The sequence below is a fragment of the Odocoileus virginianus genome, chromosome 16, assembly GCF_023699985.2.
Source record: "Odocoileus virginianus isolate 20LAN1187 ecotype Illinois chromosome 16, Ovbor_1.2, whole genome shotgun sequence".
In the NCBI taxonomy this organism is placed as follows: Eukaryota; Metazoa; Chordata; class Mammalia; order Artiodactyla; family Cervidae; genus Odocoileus; species Odocoileus virginianus.
The window spans coordinates 3,946,916-3,968,312 of record NC_069689.1 but is presented as its reverse complement, the minus strand read 5'-3'; the positions used below and the strand labels follow the sequence as shown (position 1 = coordinate 3,968,312).

The 21,397-nt window shown below is 42.0% G+C and overlaps 1 protein-coding gene across 1 annotated transcript; it reads left to right on the top strand.

Annotated features, from left to right (window-relative positions):
• Positions 1–3,488: 3,488 nt before the first annotated feature.
• On the top strand, positions 3,489–20,322 carry IDH3A (isocitrate dehydrogenase (NAD(+)) 3 catalytic subunit alpha). Its single transcript, XM_020883869.2, has 11 exons — positions 3,489–3,593; positions 8,424–8,486; positions 10,808–10,891; positions 12,458–12,572; positions 13,583–13,770; positions 14,229–14,362; positions 15,222–15,324; positions 15,425–15,489; positions 16,432–16,516; positions 16,977–17,129; positions 19,626–20,322. Exons 1-11 carry the CDS (start codon positions 3,567–3,569, stop codon positions 19,707–19,709), a joined length of 1,101 nt encoding a protein of 366 aa, XP_020739528.1. The 5' UTR covers positions 3,489–3,566; the 3' UTR covers positions 19,710–20,322.
• The last annotated feature ends 1,075 nt before the right edge of the window (positions 20,323–21,397 follow it).

The following is a 21,397-nucleotide window of genomic DNA, read 5'->3' as shown; positions in this document are numbered from 1 at the left end:
TATTACTCAGCCATAAAAAGGAATGCATTTGAGTCAGTTCTGATGAGGTGGATGAACCTAGAACCTATTATACAGGGTGAAGTGAGTCAGAAAGAGAAAGATAAATATCATATTCTAAAACATATATACTGTCAGGGCAGCAGTGGAGAAACAGAGATAGATAATAGACTTTTGGACATGGGGAACGGGAAGGAGAGGGTAAGATGTATGGAAAGAGTAACATGGAAACTTACATTACCATATGTAAAATAGATAGCCAACGGGAATTTGCTGTATGGCTCAGGAAACTCAAACAGGGGCTCTGTATCAATCTAGAGGGGTGGGATGGGGCGGGAGATGGGAGGGAGGTTCAAAAGTGAGGGGATATATGTATACCTCTATGGCTGATTCATGTTGAGGTTTGACAGAAAACAAGAAAATTCTGGAAAGCAATTATCCTTCAATAAAAAAATAAATTTAAAAACAAGAAGAAAAAAAATTTTTTAAAGTTTATTTGTGAGATTCCCCTGGTGGTCCAGTGGTTAAGAATCCACCCTCCAATGCAGGAGATGCAGGTTCAATCGCTCATTGGGGATCTAAGATTCCACATGCAGTGGGGGAACTAAGCCCGTGCCACAATTACCCAGCCCGAGAACCTCAGCTAGAGAAGCCATGCACCACAACTAGAGAACTCCTGTGCCGCAACTACTGAGCTGGCATGCTCTGAGGCCCTCACCATAACTAGAGAGAACCATGAGCACCGCAATGAAGATCCTGTGTGCCACAACTAAGACCCAATGCAAAGATACATAAATTAAATAAATAAATATTTTAAAAATAAAATACTTGCATTTCTTTGACTGTGAACTGGTTAATCAGTTTGTCCATTTGTTTACTAAAGCCCTAATAATTAGGAAAATAAACTAGGGAAATTCTGTTGAAATAGTTTTGTGTTCCTTTGGCAAAAATTTTTTCAAAAGCTTTCTGTATGTGAATAATTATATTCCAATTTTACTGACTAATTTAAAAATTGCCATCTTGGCTGCAAAAATTTTTCTTAGAGTGAAGCACACCTGGATCGGATAGTGTTGTTTTCACAAATAAGGGCGCACCTTCCAGATCCTTCGCCTGAGTGGCAAAGTTTTCCCACTGTCTGGTGCAAACATGGCTCGCTGGTGGGATCTCTGGACACTACAGTGCACAAGAGACAGGACAAAGGCGTTTTTCCAGAGGAGAGTGACCTGCATGTTGGAGGAACTCTGGAACGTGTATGAAGAGTAGTGGCTGGCAGTTCTGGACTCAGGGAACAGGTCCCGGCTGCAGGGGAGGCAGCTTTCTGTCTCCCTGCTGTCCCAGCTGCTCCAGAGTCAGGAAGCACCTTGATATGGGAGTTAGATTAGGAAACCTCTGAGGTCTTGTCAGTCCCCAGAGCTCGAGCTTCCAAGGATTTGTCACTTTTCTGCCTCAAAGTCTTGGCTGGCCCTGGTCTTTCCTCAGGGCCCCATCTCAGGCTGCTGACCTCTTCGATCTCTTCAAAGTGAAAGTGGAAGTGTTGGTTGCTCAGTCCTGTCGACTCTTTGAGATCCCATGAACCATCTGAGCTACTAGGGAAGCCCTCGACCTCTTCGAGGATGATTGAAATGCCATCTCTGCAGTGGAATCTTCCCTAATCAACACCCCCTCTCGCCCTGCACCGTACCCCCACACCCCACCCCCGCAAACTGTTACAGCACTTGGCTGGATCTCTTCTGTGTTTCTCCCTCACGACTCCAAGGGCAAGGCTGGGGCTGATTCATTCCCTTGTCTTCACAGTACACCTGAAAGGGACTCCACTTAGGCAGTATTTGTTGAGTTGAATGACCCTCCTTCCCAGGGGAAGTTTAACCGTGAGGAGAACTGCCTTAGTAATTAGGAGGCATCCTATAGAATGTCAGCATCATCACTTACTAGGTATACCTCAGTTTTCCCACGGGACAGTTGTGAGTCTGAGGGACTTCCCAAAGGAATCAACATCCGAACTGAGTCTTGATGAGTGGCTGGAATTACAACAGGTGGAAATGGCACAAAAGGACATTCAAGCAGAGGGAATGGCATGAGCATAGGGCGGGTAAAATATGGGAAGCATCTGTGGGCTGGCCAGGAGCCCTACTTGGCGGGCACTCCAGGACTTTGGGGCTGGAAGGAGGGACAGGAAATGCAGCTGAATAAAAGACAGTGGTGAGAGATGAATGGGAGAGCCAAGAGGTGTTAGGGCCAGGATGGGCTGTAGTCAGAGCTGTGAGAGAAGGAGGACTGTGTGGAGAAAAGACTGGAAGGGGCAGGTTGTCAGGGGAGGAGGCTGCTGCCATGGTCTGGATACGAGATGGTCAGTCCTGAAGGAGGGCAGTGATGGCAGTGGGGCTGGAGTGGAGGGGCACTTCGGAGAACACCTTAGGGTGGGACTGCCAGGGCCTGATGAGAGCAAAGGCCAAGAAGAGTGTGATGAGGTCCCTGGATCCTGATGAAGCCACAGACTTAGCAGTACTTGATTACCTCATGAAAGCCACTGGCATCACTTGTGCAACCTAATTCACCACTTTTCTAGGGAGATGGGTAGCTCTTCTCTGGAAAGAACCTTTTCCAGGGTGGGGTGTGGGGAGACTTGGTCTAAATCACCCTGACACCCAACGAGGGGACCCCTGATCAGTAGAGCTTCAGGACTCTCATTGCTGAGAAGATGAGGAGGGAGGGGAGTACGGGCGTTATTTCCTCTGCCCTCTCTCTTAGATTTGAATCAGGTCCCCCGATTTTACCTTCTCATTGCTCCTTGCGCCTTCCCTTCATGATACTTATCACAGTTTTAATTTACATATTTCTGTCATACTTGATTGGTGTGTCTTTTCTACTGGACTGTAAAACCAGCACTGAGAACAGTACCTAGTAACTAGGCGGCACTCAGAAATATTTTTAGAGCTTTGAAGAAAGTAGATCGGCAGTTGCTGGGACCTGGGATGAGAGCTGGGGCTGACAGCAAATAGGCACAAAGAGCATTTTCACAGGTTGGAAAACTGGATTGTGGTGATGGTTGTGCAAGTACTTACATTTATTGAAAATTATCGCGAAATTACAGCGAGTGAATTTTATTGTATATGTTATGGGTATACGTTATACCTCAATAAAGCTGTTAAAATAATAAAACATTTGTGAAACGCGTAAATGATCTCCTTCCCTGAGGTTGTAAACTCCGTAAGAGAAGCTATATCCTCCAAATCCATAAGATTGACTGGCATCCAGTATACGCGGAACAAACAGTCCACCTAAGCACTGAAATCTATGAATGAAGCGGGAGAGGAAGGACTCTTTCCAGAGTTCTCTACCAGCAGCTTCCGGGTCGCTGCTCTGCCAGCCGCCGCGAGACGAGCCCGGCGATTGGCCAGCGGAGCCGGGTGTCCAGGGCCCGGACCGGGAGGGTGCTTGGAAAATCCCCTACGCGAACCCACAGGGCGGGGCTTCCAGGGGCGGGGCCAAGAGGGGGCGGGCTCCGGACGCTGGCTGCGCGGCTGCGCACTACTGCCGCCGCTGTCGCCGGGGTGAGAGGAGTGGACGCGATGGCAGGGCCCGCGTGGATCTCCAAGGTGAGCGCCGGGCAGGCCCGCATGTGGCTGGCGGGCGTACTGGGTGCTGGGCGGGGGCTGGCGCGCGGGCCGCGATGGGGAGGCGACGGCGCGCGACTGGCTGGGAACAGTCAGGGAGCCGGTCCCGGCCGCCCGTGCGCCTGGCTTGGTGGCCCGCAGGCGGTGTGTAGGCAGCCCCGCTCCCGGAAGGTCGCGCCTGGGGCGGGGACAGCATCAAGGTCAAGGCGGGGAGCACCGGTCTTGTTCCCTATGAAACCCCAGTGCCACCACCGGCATCTGTCCCGGCCGGAGCCCAGGCCTCGCGCGGAGCTCGGGAATGTCACCGGAGCCACCGGCCAGGCTCCGCCATCCCGGCTATTTCCGAAGCCGCGGCCCTGCAGCCTGCTGATCGCTCAGAGTCCGCCTCAGCACGACCTGGGCATTCCCCCGGTCTCTACTCCGGCCCCGGCAGGGTAACCTCCCTAGCCACCGGCACGTGCGTTGGGCTTGAGAGGTTTTCTCAGGTGAGGGAATCCCGGGGTCATTTTCCTGCCAGATTTTTTTCTCCCTTGGAGTGCTTCCCAGTCTGCTGTTGTAGCTATTTCCCCTTCAAAGGACACGGGGCACGTTGTACCTTGGAACTTGAGCACCCAGAGACTGGAAGAGGGAGACCGCAACGCCTTTCCTTTACCTTGTGTGGGTGAGCGTCCTGTGATCTCACCTTGACAGCTGGGATGCCTGCCAGAGCTGGAAAGGGTTGCAGACCATCTGCAGTTCCTTGGTTCCTCGGTGGAACTAACTGTGCCCGAAAACGTAATTGCTCAAGGTCACACAGGAAATCCCTATCAGAACTGGAAGAGGAACCCAGGTGTCTCAGGAATCCCAGTTCCAAGTCCCATTTTGCCTGCTCTGTCTGTGGCCAAGGTCAGACAACAAATTATAGGCAGAGGGGAAAATGGGCCCTCAGGTCTCCTGTTGCCCTTAGAGAATCATCCCCTAAAAACCTACCATAAGTAGTTTAATTTTTTCTCTAGAAAGTTTGATACTGTGTTTCTCCCTTGCTTTGAGTTTAAAGTGAGGTTTGCAGAGGTTTAATTTAGTGAAAAGTGCTCTACACCAGAGTTTAGGAGTCTTAGGTTTAAATCTTGGCAGTGCGACCACTGGCCATGTGACCCTGAGCAAATTGCTTTACATTTGTGAGTCTTAATAAGCCATCTGTAAAATATCTATACTTGCTTCACAGAGTTGTTGAGGATTGAATAAAATAATGTGAGAGCACCTAATACATACAGAAGCAACACAGAAGTCTGAAGCTGTCCTATCTGTCAATATACTTATCTTACAGCCTTCAAGCAGACAGTGGGCATCAGTAGCTGCATTTTATTTAGTAACTGGGTTCTGCTTTGTTACCCTCTTCAGACCTGGACTTGTGTGTAATGGTAACTTATTTCACATTCACTCCTGAAGGTAAAGCAACTTCTGTGTCATTGTCTAAACAGAAGTCAGTCCTTCAATCACTGAGCTTACACTTAACACCTAATTATCTTTGGTCGATACAGTAAGAGTTCAGAATGAGAGACTAAAACAGCTAGTAAAGTGCTAGTAAATTTGTTTTTCCTTTAGTGTGGTCTCTAAGAAAAAACTATGCAGTAGGTATTCAGAAAGTGTTAGGTTGTGGAATCAGACGATGAGGGTCTCTGATATGGACTCCCAGTGTGACCTTTGGCAGTCATTTGACCTCTGGCAGTCATTTGACCTTTGTGGGCCAGTTTCTCCCTTTAGGGACTGGAGTAGGCAGTGCCTCGGAGGTTGATGTCCCAGGATGCTGAGCTGGATGTGAGTTTCAGTCAAAATAAGTCCTCTATTAAGAGTTACATTTGAGGCTCTATTTGAAAAAAAGAGATCTGCAGCTTATATATATATATATATATATATATATAAGCTTATATAGATATAGATATAGATATATATATATATTTTTTTTTTCCAAAGAAGCTTTATTTAGAGAAAATTAAAGGATTTCTAAAGACCTTTCTGGCTCTAAAATACTATAATTATAATGAGGCAGTTTCCCATCAGTAGGCTTTTATTGAGTACCTGTCATACTTTCAAGAGTGTATTTATATGTTTTTAAGTTGGAGGATGAAGGTAAAAAAGGAAATGAGGTGCTATGGGTGAAGTCACAGGTTCAGTCCCTATTCTGTGAGCCTGGTCTTGGTCTTCTTATCTGAAAAGGGCTACTAATACAATCTCCCCAGGTTTCATAAAAGATAAAATGATGTAATATATGTATATTATACATATAACTATATATGTATACTATATAAGTACAATATAAAATAGAAGACAGTCTGTGCTTTAAAAAATCTTATTTTACTTTAAGTTCTGGGTGATTTAGATGCAGTACTGCCTTACTTTAAGGTCACAAAGGAGAGATGACAAATATGGAAAAGACTGGTTGTTAGAGAAAATTATTGCAAGTATTGAAGCTGTTTGCTGGAGTGGGAACTCATCAGACAGAGCGATACTTGAGACTGGCCTCAGTTTTTCCAAAAGTATTGTGAGCACTTACTATGAACTAGACACTTTCTAGGTACTGGAGATAGAAGAACAGTGAACAAAACATGAAAATATTTGCCTTGTGGATTTATATTTTATTTTTTTTCCATTTATTTTTATTAGTTGGAGGCTAATTACTTTACAGTATTGTAGTGGTTTTTGTCATACATTGACATGAATCAGCCATGGATTTACATGTGTTCCCCATCCGGATCCCCCCCTCCCACCTCCCTCTCCAACCGATTCCTCTGGGTCTTCCCAGTGCACCAGGCCCGAGCACTTGTCTCATGCATCCAGCCTGGGCTGGTGATCAGTTTACTGTTTCACCCTAGATAATAAACATGTTTCGATGCTGTTCTCTCAAAACATCCCACCCTCGCCTTCTCCCACAGAGTCCAAAATTCTGTTCTTTACATTTGTGTCTCTTTTTCTGTTTTGCATATAGGGTTATTGTTACCATCTTTCTAAACTCCATATACATGTGTTAGTATACTGTATTGGTCTTTATCTTTCTGGCTTACTTCACTCTGTATGATGGGCTCCAGTTTCATCCATCTCATTAGAACTGATAAAAATGAATTCTTTTTAATGACTGAGTAATATTCCAAGGTGTATATGTACCACAGCTTCCTTATCCATTTGTCTGCTGATGGGCATCTAGGTTGCTTCCATGTCCTGGCTATTATAAACAGTGCTGTGATGATTTACATTTTAAATCAGTTAGTTTGGTTGGTTCTTTTGCCACAGAGACATAGGCCTGTTTTGAGTGAATGTTTTTTGTCTCTTTCTGAAGGGCGGGGAGAAGGACCCATGCAAATTTTATAACATAGCCTTAAAGTGGTCTCCCTTCCTTCCAATAGCCCAGTTGCTGGTGGATGAACCACGCTCTAGGATTGAGTTTTTGGCCAGTGGTTTTGGCATAGCGTATTCTTTTGGGTCATGCCCTATCTTTTATTTTATTTTCAGTCCAGAGAGATAACTAGTTGCTGGGTTAGAGGATACAACCTGTTCTCAGCTCCTTGGCTGTTGGTGTCTCTTTACTTATGCTGATACTACAGCCAAAGGTTCAGGACTTATAAGAACTGTCCCCCAAAAGGAAGTCTAAGGATATAACAAATGTATCTTTGCTCATGTATCTAGCATGAAAAAAAGTTAACCTTTAAAACTTTTAATGAATTTTAGTTTTAACACCTTTGGTCTATGTAGCCAATTTCTTTGATTATATTCTGTGTATTATAATGTAATGTGACTTTGTACCAGTTTTCAAGAACTGAATTATTAAAGTTCAAAATAATCTTTTAGAATTTATATCTCTGGTATGTCATAGTGTTAAGTGGAAAAGATATGTACCAATGGCAACATCTTTGGGTAGTGGGGCTGGTGGTGGTTTAAAGTCGTGTCTGACTCTTGCAACCCTATGGACTGTAGCCTGCCAGGCTTCTCTGTCCATGGGATTCTCTAGGCAAGAATACTGGAGTGGGTTGCCATTTCCTTCTCCAAATGGGGTTAGTAGGTCACATTTATTTATTTTTTTATATCTTTTCCCATCCCAGTAATTAAAAGTAATGGTGGCATTACCTATATTATCAGAAGTAGATAATTTATTTAAGATCTTCATTTTATATGACACATGTCAAGAAGGTATTGAATAAACTTTGTTAGATTTTTATTACAAAGTATAATTTCTTAATATTCATGGGAGAAGAATAGGTAGAGTGTGTAACTTGAGGAGCCCTGGAATAGGAGTTAGGAGACCCAGATTCTGGTCTCTTTGTGGTTTCTCTGTGGCTTTAGACAAATCCCTACTCTTTGAACCCACTGTTTGCACTGTATAATGAGTGAGTTGGACTCTGGGATTCATAAGGAGCCTGCTGGCTCTTAAAATTAGTGATAGTTTTCCTAGGGGGTGTGACCCTCAAATTGATCCAGTGGTCAAGAGTGTGGACATAAAACTGTCCAGATCATCTGAGGAAAATCCAGTGTTTGAGTTAAAAAAAAGTAGAGTTTCATTCTATTTTCAACATCTTTTGACAACTTATATTGATAAAATCAACTTTAAAAGTACATGTACTTAAATTCTCAAAGCAAAGGTAAACTGAATAGTTTGGTTTTCAAATCCAAGAGAACTTGCTATGTTGAGCTAATACATGACAAAAATATTCCTCGGAAATTCCTGAATGTATCTGTGTGAAGCTGCAGCATTGTCAGCTGTCAGAGACGGTGCTGTGTCTGCCTTTTAACACTATGTGGTTAATTCTGTGCATGACGTTTCTTTGTTGATGTTAAATGTAGGTCTCTCGGCTGCTGGGGGCATTCCACAACCAAAAACAGGTGACCAGAGGTTTTGCTGGTGGTGTGAGTATAATTATGTCTTTTATTTTTTCTCTTTTAGAAGTTTCTCAAGAAAAGTGCTCTAACACGTTTATTATATGGATTTAATCTCTATTTATTTAAAATTGGGGAAAAGTGGCCATACTTATATATTACTGATGAACATGTGTAAATCTTATTAGGTCACTTGTACATTTTTAAAAAGATTGTATTATAGCTGGCTATATAAACCTGTCACATTTATATCTTGAAGCCAGGCTTGTTTAAAAATAGATAGAAATTACCCTTGAGCCTGTTACTTTATTTCACAATCTTATTTGGATAAGACAGTTTTTTCTCCAAATTAGTACAAGTTGAGAGAAAATTGTTGAGAAGCTTCAGAACCTGCTTCGCATTTTTATTTTGTAAGCTTCCCTGAAAACAGTAGATTGATCACCAATTAAGAATGCCTCAAATATCTATAAGCCCTTATAGGCTTATATGTATTGATACTTTCCTTATGTAGTCTTCATAGACTCTCCTGTTAATGGATCATCTGTTTCATTAAATCTGCTGCTTTTAGAATTCCCTGCATTAGAGTTCTGTCCTTTAAAAACTGGTACCACATTTTTAGAGCATTCTAAGACTGTGGGTCAGTGACTTCCTGTATGTTTTTATTTTACCTCCTTTTTACAGAATCTGATTTGGATTCATAATTCCTATACTCCCATATAACATCTTACCCCATGAGGTATTTATAAGAGCATAGTACTGTTTTTTTTTTTTCATTTATTTTCTGAACTCTGGAAGTAAAGTAGATTTTTCTGGTGGCCTGATGACATTTTGTATTACATGTTGGGAGAACAGGAAGAAGAAGCCAAAGGGGTTCTTTTGGCTCTGCTTTTGCTACAAAAGATGCAGAAAGAGCCTTGTTAGCATTTCAGATGCATTCTGAAAGCTAATGAGATGATAATTGCTCTCTGCTATTACTTAATTTTCAGGTTTTCCATTAGAATATATATTATCCTGGTGGGAAGGTGGTTATATTTGAGAGAAATAAGAAGAGAAACTAATTTTTAAAAAAGATTCCTTCCATCGTATAGTTAAATTCAAAAATAATTAGTCCACCTGCTTAGGGAACATCATGTGTCTGACTCTTTGTGACCCCGTGGACTGTGGCCCACCAGGCTGCTCTGTCCGTGGAATTTTTCCAGGCAAGAACACTGGAGTGGGTTGCCATTTCCTTCTCCAGGGGATAGTCCCAACCCAGGGATCAAACCCCAGTCTCCTGCATTGGCAGGCAGATTGTTTACCACTGAATCACCTGGGAAGCCCCTTAGCATCACTAGAAGCTAAAAGACCAGGGAAATCAGTGATTTTTTTTCTTTTTAAATCAAACTTTTTATTTTTTTAATTCTTAGAAAAAATTGTTTCCATCCTCGATTATTTTCTCTAGCTTAGCCAAACCAGCATAGGCAACTAGAACTGAGAAAGGCTAGGGACTATGGTCTGGGCCAAACTTCTAGGGAGGGAAAAGTCCACAAATAATGACATATATAGTTTCCACATGGAAGTCCTCACTTAAATCCTCTCATCATTTTCCTTTACATATTTTTTTCCCCTGTGTTTGAAATGCTGGCTTTATTCTATTTAAAGCCTTTGCATTAAATTGATGTTACATTATAGATACACTATGTCATTTGAAGTGTGATTCAGACATTGCAGGCAGGATCACATAGCATATTCTTAATGGTTCCAAATAAACTTCACTGGGCTTATTTGGATTACTGCTGTCATTAGGGGCCAGTTTTATAAAGGAACTCCGGAAAACAGACCCTCTCTTGATGTGAAATCTGATTTTCTGCGTGTCAAAATAGACCACAGTGCTATTCTGGAGGTGTCTGAGAGCATTTTGTAAGACTGAATGAGTTACATGAGGAATGGAAATTTCTAGGCTCCTGGTGGAGAGGAATATGCCTGCCTTCATAGGAAACCCTCTAAATTTTAGTGAGAGAACACTGTTGAAATGTTTTACTCTTCTTGGTTTTACAGACTTGAACTAAGTGGTCTCTTTGTAGTTTGTCTGAAAAGAAATTTCAGTTGGGAAGTTTACTTGGTAGTTTATTTTTGTTTTTTCTGGAGAGCATTGCTTAAGTTCTTTTTGAAACCTCTGGACTCAGCTAGGAAGTAGAGTTGTAGCATCTCTTGATTCTTGCCTCCACTTTGATGGGAGGTAGGTCTGTTTTCTTAAAGGCATTTTTTATGAGTTAAGAACCCCTAAACTGGATTTCTTTTTGAACGATGTTCTTTTTTAAACCTTCAAAAATCAATTCTTACTGTCTCCTCTGATGATTTCTTATATTCAGGTTAAGACAGTAACTTTAATTCCAGGAGATGGAATTGGCCCAGAAATTTCTGCTGCAGTTATGAAGATTTTTGATGCTGCCAAAGTAAGTGGGCTTACATACTTTTGATAATAATTTGTACAAAAGTTTTCTTAGCCATTTGGAGTCTGTGAACTCTTAGGATGAATTGTTCATGTTTATATGAAGTTGGTGAGGTCTCTCATTAAAACTTCACAGATTCTGACTTGAAGAGTGTTGTTGCTGCCATCACTGGTTTAAGCTACTGTGTTGGCATCAGTTATGTATAAAGGAATCCAAGCAGTACTGTAGTTTTTATGAACTTTTGAACTCTGCCTTGATTTAAGGTCTTTAAGTCCTGCCAAGTCACCTGTCTCCCTCATTCTACCTTCTTCTACCTTCATGCCAAAAAAAAAAGAAAACAATAGATATTTCAAAAAATTATTGATATATAGGAGATTTTGAAAGATTTTTTTTTCCTGGTGTGGTAATACCAGATATGAGGTATTATTATCAAATAGTCTATCCTTCAATGCAGGTAGATATTTAAAAATGGGAATTTAGGAAAGTTGGATTTTGTTTGACCTGATGATTTATTATTGCTATTTATAGCTGCTAGGTGAAATAATGTATAAAATTAAATAAGTGGTTAATTTTGATACCAACAGATAAAAGTCAAGGAATTCGATTTATTTATGCTAAACATACATTGTTTTTCTATATGCATTTCTAATTAAAACTCCTATATCAGAAATGATGCTTATGCAAAAGCGTTCCCGGAGGGAGCTGAACTATGCTCATTCTCAGCTGTGAGCTCCTTGTGAGCCAGGACCAAGTCTTGCTCTGGTTCCTGTTCCTAGTGCATTCCCCGCTGGCTGTCAGATGTGTGTGTACACAGTGAAACATGTGGTTAAAAAGAAAGGATAGAACTGGTTTATACCTTAAGACTCTTGCCTTCATAGGTTATATAATATGTCTTTTTTTTTTCTTAACAGCTTTATTGAGATTTAATTCATATACTATTCAGTTCATCATGTAAAGTATGCAATTCATTTCATTCATGGAGTTGTGTAATTATTACCACAATCTAATGCTAGAACATTTTCATCACCCAAAAAGAAACCCCATACTCATCAGCAGTCATTCCCCATGACCCTTATCTCTTCCACCCTACCCCCTCCCATCACCAGCCCTAGGCAACCACTAATCTACTTTCTCTCTCTGTAGATTTGCCTATTCTGGACACTTCATATAAATAGAGTGTTAAAATTACATTTTTATGATTGGCTCTTTGCACTTAGCATAATGTTTCAAAGTTCATCCATGCATCCGTACTATGTGATACTTCTATGAATCCTATTTCTCTGCTCCTTATGATATTCTAATTATAGCCACGCTAAGAGTCATTGTGAAAAAAAGAAGTGGGCAGGTGGCAGCTAGGAGTGATGACTGGACAAGGGTAATGTGGAGAATCCCTCTGGGCATGCTGGAGAATGACATCTCTTCTTGCATGCCAGGAACTTTCTGGACCTTTACTGTATGTGTTTTCACCAGTTGCATCCAAAGTTGAAGAAGTTTGTTTATAGCTGCAGTGTGAATGTGAGTCACATGTAGTTCTTTCCAGTTCACTGTGCTCTGTGGTGTGGCATCTAGGCACCTATTCAGTGGGAGGAGCGAAACGTCACCGCCATCCAAGGTCCGGGAGGAAAGTGGATGATCCCTCCAGAAGCCAAAGAGTCCATGGATAAGAACAAGATGGGCTTGAAAGGTAGTGCTGATGTGATATGATCGTTATTATTGATTTCTGTGACAGGTGTTGTATTTATCTTTACCTGGGTTTATCTTCTGCATGATTTTTATATTTTTATTAGTTTTAGCTTATATATGTTCCAGTTCATGATTCAAAATACTGGCATGTGACAGATTGGAACTGAGCACTAAGGAGGTGGTGTCATAGGATTAGCTAATGTCAGGGACCTGATACAGTGCTTGGTCCTCAGTCAGTCGTGTTCAGTGCAGTTGATGTTCCAGAAAGCTTCACTGAGGAAATTTCTTCCATATTTGAATCGGAAGCAGAGGGTCAAGTGAGAGGCAGAACACATTTTACAGGGTATGTAGGTGACACTGGGAGTGGTGCTCAACGCGGCCTGAGAGTGACCAGCTATGGGTGGGCTCATTTATGCTGAAGAGGACATCAGACTTAGAGACAGAACCCCTGTCTGTCCTTTCAGAGGACGCTGGTAAAAGTGTCCCTCGTTTCATGAGGCATGCGTGTTAGATGTGTCACATAGCTACTTCATGTCCAAAGAAAGGATCCTAAATACAGCTCTGATGGAACAGTGGAAAAAATGAAAATTAGAATTTCAAGCACAGTTGGCCCTCCATATCCATGCATTGTGCATTCATGGATTCAACCAACCATATATTGAAACTATTGAGAATTCCAGAAAGTTCCAAAAAGAAAAACTTGAATACTTCCACTGGCAACTATTAACATAGCTCTTTACATTGTGTTAGATATTTTGTGTGTGTGTGTGTGTGTGTGTTAGGTATTATAAGTAGTCTAGAGATGATTTAAAGGAGGATGTGTGTAGGTTATATGCAAATACTATGTCATTTTATAAGGGACTTGAGCATCCATGGATTTTGGTATCTGCTGGATCCCTTCCCCTACTCGATGCTGAGGGACAAGTGTCAACATTATGAGCTTGTGTTTATAAAGAAAAAAAACGACTGGAATGTATTTTTTTGTCATCTGTATATTCTTCTTTATTATAGGCCCTTTAAAAACACCAATAGCTGCTGGGCACCCATCTATGAATTTATTGCTGCGTAAAACATTTGATCTTTATGCAAATGTCCGACCATGTGTCTCAATCGAAGGCTATAAAACTCCTTACCATGATGTAAATATTGTGACCATTCGAGAGAACACGGAAGGAGAATACAGTGGAATCGAGCATGTGGTATGTTCATTTGGATACTTTTTCATTTTTAGTTAGGTTGCTTTCTGGGCACTTGGGACTATTATTCAAATTCCCAGGTGAAAACATTTCCCAAGGACAGTTCCCTTTCACTCAGTGAGGAGTTGTGGGTATTTGTCTTGTCACCTCAAACAGATGCCTGGGTGCTTCAGGGCACAGGCTTGGGAACTTGTCCTCTGTTTGAAGTTTGAATCCTCAGCTTCATGGGTAGCCATCTCTGCAGCTTGGTTTTCCTCATCTGTGCAGTGGAGCTTATAATATGGGGCTCACGGGCTGGGGTGAACATGACTAACCCTGCCGACATGCCAAATGCATGATACTCGCCTTGGCAGCTGGCGCCGTGCAGGCCTGGCACAGATGGTGTTGTCTGCACACACCGGCGGTCTAGAGCCAGGTGGTTGCCACACCCTTTTAGCAAGACAGGACTTCCTCTCTTTCAGATCGTGGATGGAGTTGTGCAGAGTATCAAGCTCATCACCGAGGCGGCGAGCAAGCGTATTGCGGAGTTTGCCTTTGAATATGCCCGGAACAACCACCGGAGCAACGTCACGGCTGTGCACAAAGCCAACATCATGTGAGTCCCGGTGGGCGGTGCTGCCTTCAGCTGTGTGGGTGCCAAGCAGTGGCAGGGCTTGCTTTTCCTCTCTGCAGCTTGCTCACTGCTTCCTGATAGCTCTGGAAGACGGCCTTGCAGCCAGTCAGAGGGTCAGGCATTGCTCCTGTGTCAGAGTCTTCTATTTGATGTGTTTCCTTGGGTGGGTGATGAACAAGTATGGAGGCAGCAGGAATTCAGGTCCCAGAAGTTTAAGGCGGGGAAGAGAAGGAAGCCAGAGAAACTGGATCCCCAGATGAGGTGACCAGTTAGCTAAGTCACGTCTATAAAAGGGCAGTCCTTCCTGTGTTAGGAGGGGAATAGCAGGAATGTTTCTGAAATGGCCACCTGTTCAGGAGCTTAAAATAGTGCTCATAGTGCTAATCTGATCTGATGTATCATTCTAGCAGTTTGAATTCTCCTCATCCCTAGTGCAGTAAAGGCTAACTCGGTGTGTTAAGAAGCAGGTTTCCTAACCTAATAAAAATGTTGAGCATGTAAAATAGTAAAATTATTTAAATAATTGAGTAAGTTAACCTTAAGGCAATTTTGACATTTCCTTATTAATAGATATTTCTTAATTCTTGCTAGGTAACACTACAAAAATATAGTCTTCTTCATTATGATCAAACTACTTTACATTTTTTTACCCTTCTGTGCTTCCAGAAGTATCCCAAAACATTTAAATTTGCATTTTACTGATTGCCCCCCAAAATTTTTTTTACTGTAATCAGACATCTTGGCTTCTGGAACTTGAATTTCTTGAACTTTACTTCTCTGATTTGATCTTTTTCTCTCTGCAAGTCTTTGCTTTCAACAATTTTTATTTGATTAAATACAGGCGAATGTCAGATGGGCTTTTTCTGCAAAAATGCAGGGAAGTTGCAGAAAACTGTAAAGATATTAAATTTAATGAGATGTACCTTGATACAGTATGTTTGAATGTAAGTATATATTCACACTTACCTGCTATGTTTTGTGGTGTATAGTGTGTACATGTGGTGCAGTTTTTGATTGCTGAATGCACAAATGCATTTTTTGTAGATGGTCCAAGACCCATCCCAGTTTGATGTTCTTGTTATGCCAAATTTGTATGGAGACATCCTTAGGTAAGTCTGGCTACATGTTTTAGCCTACAGTTTATTTATAAATGTTCTAAAAATAAATTGTGGCTTAAGAATTTTAATCAAGGGTTATAAAAATAGCATTTGTTAGAAGATATGAGTTGAATTCTAACACCTCAGGTGGTGACATCAGTGGTTACATGTTGGTAGGTTATTCCTTTGTTCATTTGCCAAATTAGCTCTGGACTGTAGTTCCCTGACCATTAGTTCCCTCTTCCCACTTTACAGATATTTTATTGGTTGGTTGGTTGATTTCAGTGTTTTATCATGTATAGCTAGGAAGGTGGGTGTTCATTTTTACAAGGTTTTTTGGGGGGTAACTTTTGGCATAATTTCAGACCTTCAGGAAAGTTGCAAGAACAGTACAAGGAAATCCTGTGTACTTATCATCACATTCACCAAATGTTAACATTTTTATCAGACTTACTTTATTACTCCCTCCTTCCTCCTCCTCATTTCTCTGTCTCTACACACATACAGGTGCTGGTAGCCAAATGGTGCTTTCGTAAGCCCATCATTCCTTTTACATGTTTTAGTTGGCATTCTACTGCAAGGATAAGCTTTTCTTTCCCTCTTATTTGTTTACGGACTTACCTATGTCAGTTTGGACTCTCGGCTTCTATTTTACTCAGGAGTTCTGCCCCTCGCTATCATCACTGATATTGGTGCTTAGATTGCGCAGACTTGGCCAGTGTCAGTCCCTCTGAGTTGTGTCTGTGCCCTCTTGACACAGCCCCTTATTTGCTCTCTGGCATAGTAAGGTGCTTCAGGCTCATCCTATATGTTCCTGACTAATCCTGAAATCAGCCATTTTCCAAGGAGCCTAGGTTCTCTCAGTGGAGAATGGTATATAAAGATAGAAGTCTGACCACTAGGTGAGCTGTTTTGTTTTTCAAAATGTCCTTTGAAATGTTTTTCTGCCCCCAGTGACCTGTGTGCGGGATTGATTGGAGGTCTCGGTGTGACACCAAGCGGCAACATTGGAGCCAATGGAGTTGCAATCTTCGAGTCGGTAAGGACCCTGGTGACACCTGAAGCAGAATTCAAGTCAGAGTGACATGAGAACCCAAGAGAGATTGTCTGCATAAGTATCTGTTAACGCTTGAGTTTTTCCAGTTGTCAAAAGAAAGTGAAGCTTTGTTTAGCTTTTTGTATAAGCTCAGTTTATTCATTCATTTCCCTCTGGTTTCTTTTGTATCCTTATTATTTATCATGTTTCCTTCCTCAGTTAAAATATTTTAACAGAAGTTCACTGGATAAGATTGTTCATTCGTCTTTTTACACTTAAAAAAAAATTACTTTAGCTCTTCATTTTTCTGAGGCTTTATTTCTAAAACCTGTGTCTGGATAGCTGTTCTATAGCTATTTTCCATCAGAGAGGAAAGCTGATTAAGAGCCCAGCTTCCCCGGAGGAGAGCTGTTTGCTTCTGTCCCCCTTCTGACTGTGCGCCCCCCGACCCCCACCACTGCAGGTTCATGGGACCGCCCCGGACATCGCGGGCAAGGACATGGCCAACCCCACGGCCCTCCTGCTCAGCGCCGTGATGATGCTGCGCCACATGGGGCTTTTTGACCATGCCGCAAAGATTGAGACGGCATGTTTTGCTACAATTAAGGATGGAAAGGTATCAGTGATCTTGCCACACTTGTGCTGGGTGAAATTCATTTCCTCCTTGGGTTTTGTATGTGAAGGACAGATGATGATTCTTCTCAAGAGGGCAAAAGGATTGGGCGTCAAGCAGGCATCCCTAATTCAGGCTCCCTGAGTGAACTCGGGGGGTGTGCACATGTTGCATCTTCTGAAGGGAGGACCCATGTGTTTCATCAGGGGAGGGTTGAGAGGCACTGAGGCAGGGGCACCAGCGTGCAGTGGGAAGGACAGTGATGTGGGGGTTGGAGCAGGGCAGACCTGCTTATTCCTGTTGCTACCCATGGGATCTTGGCTAAGTCCAATAATTTTTCTCGGTAGTTTTTTCCTCTTTCCAGCAAACATCTATTGCATACATTATAAGGTATGGAGGATATAATAAAATAAGGAATAAGGTAAGGTCTTAGACTTCAAGGAGCTTGAAATCTAGCAAGATGTAGATGTGTCTGTAATACAGTGGTGCTCTGTGTTACTTTATATGCATCTGTGATATAAAAGTAATATAGAAGTTTTATAGATGTATTAATAGTTGATACTAATTGAATGTTTACATGATCTTATATTCTTTATGTATATATGTGTGTGTGTGTGTATATATATTCACACACACACACACATAATCTCAGCAAATTTCTACTACTCTGTGACACAGATACTGTAATTAAGCCCATTTAGAGATGAGGGCTTCCTAAGTGGTGCTAGTGGTAAAGAATCCACCTGCCAATGCAGGAGATGCAGGTTCGATCCCTGGGTTGGGAAGATCCCCTGGAGGAGGACATGGCACCCCACTCCAGTATTCTTGCCTGGAGAATCCCATGGACAGAGAAGCCTGGCCAGCTGCAGTCCATGGGGCATCAGAGAGTCAGACATGACTGAAGTGACTGAGCACATAAATGAGGAAACCGAGGCACAGAGAGAGTAGTTAAGTTTGTCCAAGTTCTCACAGCTCCTAACTGGCAGAGTTGGGGTTCACACCTAGTCCGGCTCTTACCCAACAAGCTTCACTGTTTCCATAAGCAGTTGTAGCCTGTGGGAGGGTTGTGATCGATTATTCTGAAAGTGGGAGAATGGAGAAGATCATGGCTTTACAAGGCTGGGCCCGAAAAACTGATCCTTAGCCTAAGATCTCTTCATTAAAAAAAAAAATGTTATCATTTTAAAAAAGGATAAAGTACACATAATACACAATTGACCACTTTAATAATTTTTGAGGTACACAGTCTACTGGGTATTAAATACCCAGTATTTTCACATTGTTGTGTGACCTTCACCACCATCCATCTCCAGACTCATTTTCCTGAACCAAAACTGTCCCCATTAAACAATGATTTCCCTATTTTCTGCCATTGCCTCAGCCCCTGGCAAGCACCATTCTACTTTCTGTCTCTATAAATCTGACTGCTCTAGGTACCTTACGTAAGCGGAATCACACACTTGTACTGTTCTGACTGCCTTACTTCACTTAGCACAAGGTTTGTCTTCAAGGTTTGCTGCTTATTTTTTTTAAAATTCTGTACTTTGAAATTTCTGTGGCCAAAACATAAGAAACCCAAGCTTGTTTTTAACAGCCTGATACAGTCATATTGAAGGGCATGTGATTATATATATTTTTTGTTCTGACGCTGTATTAGGGAAGCTACTCATATAACCCAGGAGAGAGATGCCTAAATTACACAGTAGGCTCTTTAAATTGCATAGGATGTGATGAAACGAGAGAATTAAATATATTGAGTTCTGTTTGGGAGTAAAGAGCATAAGCTGGTAGAAAACAGGGGAAATGGGAGGAATTCTCTCCTAAAGGGGGGAATTGAAGAGTTAGTCATTTAAATACTTTCCTAGTATTGGTTTCTCAGCCTCCAAAAATAGGTCAAAATGTGTTTAAAAAAAAAAAATTAAATTCCCCAAGAGATTTATGCAACCTCTTGTTTAGATTTGCTGTCAATGATATGTCCGTGATCAAATGCTTCCTTAAAATCTATTGTACAGATCAAGGGAAAAACTTTGGAAAGCCTCCCTCCTTCCCTTTGGGGTGAGAGCATCTTGCTTTGTTTTGTTTTTTAATTTTGACTGTGCTGGGTCTTTGTTGAGGCATGCTAGTGGGTTCTCTTGTTGTGGTGTGCGGGCTTAGTTGCTCTGCAGCTCCTGGGATCTTAGTTCCCTGATCAGAGATTGAGCCCATGTCCCCTGCACTGGAAGGCAGATTCTTCACCACTGGACCACCAGGGAAGTCCCAGGAGACTTGTTCTCATTCTCGCTGTGTTTCTGTGTGCACTATCCAATTAGCTTTTCCAAGTCTGCTTGGGGTAGGTGGATGGTGGTGGAGCCAGTCTCACTTTGAAATGAGGAACTAAATGAACAAGTAGCCAGGTAACTCACTCAGCCAGTGTCTCACTGAGGACTTTAAATAAAAACGTTTTTTGCTTTGGTTTAACATGTGGGTACGTTTTCTGTCTTTGCCTTTTCTTTTTCTCAGAGCTTAACCAAAGATTTGGGAGGCAATTCAAAATGCTCAGACTTCACAGACGAAATCTGTCGGCGAGTAAAAGATTTAGATTAAGGCTTCTACAGATGGTATCTGCATCAGTCACTCCTAGCGGACGCCACATCAGCCTGTGTTAGAATACTTCCCATTATGTATGCATTTATGCATTTGTTGCTTGTTTCTTGACAGAGTACATTTTTAGACCTGGCCTTTTTCTTAACAGAACTGTGCAGAGGATGCAGGTAATGTCCCTAGGCCTGCTTTCAAAGGACTTCTTCCAAGTGCTTGTTTTATTTATTAAATGTCTATCTGGTATACATTTTTTGTAAACTCTCAAGTGAACTGTTATCATTTGCTGTTGTTAACCATTTTATGCTTCAGTTAAGATAGTTTTTCTTTCACTGTAAATATCATGATACAGAAATACTAAGAGAAAACATCTAACTTTTTAAAGAAAAACACTGATATTCTTGGTTTACGAAAAATATAATGGAGATAAAGTAGAATGTTGGCATAATAGCACGAGAGGATATTCTTATAAAACTAAATGGGCACAAGAGAAATTTCCTGGGAAAGTTTACATCAAAAACAGTGAATATGGTATATTTCTTAGCGATATGGAAAGTAAAGACTGATTTGTACTTTACATAAATTACTGAGTATGAATAAAGACTTTGGATGGGAGAAATATCTAATGAGAGATGTAATTTTTGTTCATAGGATACAGGTAATATATCGGGTACAAAGACACAGGTGGATTGTGTGTTCAGTTATTTTAGTTATCTTGAGATTTACTGTTCTTGGTAAGAGCTTCTAATGAAGTGAAGGGGTGGTCCTTCCTTTCCACTGGACGTGTATCAAGCACGGTACAAAACACAGCCCTCGACCCCCTGCCCCTTGGTCCCTTGGGGGACCCTGACTTGGGCCTGGGAGCAGTCCCTCTTCTGCAGCCTGTCTGTCGCTGACCGGAAGTGGACCACACTCCCACTGATATGGCTAACAGGCCTCACCATATAAATTTTGACTGCAATTTAGGAACCTGGAGTACTGGCTATTAATTTTACACTTCAGTGGCTTCTCCTTCCCCAAAGCACCAAATCACTGCCCTCTGCCTCAGCACCACCAGGGAAAGAGGAGCTGCAAACTCAGCCTGAATTATTTCACAAAATTGTGCTACCCTGGGGCTTGGCTCAGCTTTTGAGCTTCAGGCATCTCCCCATCCTTCCTCTGTTCCTCACCTTTAGCATGATTTGTCTTTAATCTTCAGACACTGAGTCACTATTTTCATGAACCCTTTGGTCCAACACCAAAGGCAACTCATGTCCTCCTTGACCTTTGTGTAACATCTCTAACCTGTGGCTTTGCGTTGTACAAGGGGGTTTTTTAACCACAACCAATACTCCTGTCTGGGTCCTTTTTTGAAGCTCGTAACCAGACAAGTAATCTTATGTGTATTTTACTTTGTTTAAACTGCTGCTGCTTCTGTTTTATTGAATTGTGCTAATTATCAGTGACCCTTCAGTTTATACAAATAAAGAATTCCCAAACTAATTGAGCTGTATGCTTTCCTCTACCCATTTAGATGCCTTGTTTCATCTTGGCTCAGCTTGCTACTAAGGATGGCTGCTTGAAATATTCAGAGTGGGCGGAGGGGGCATAGTGGTGACAGACTAGCACCAGTTAACCGCTTTCACGAGAACATTCCCCTTGACCCCCTCCCTCACCTTTGCTTATTTCAGGGCACTAAAGGTCACTCGTATACC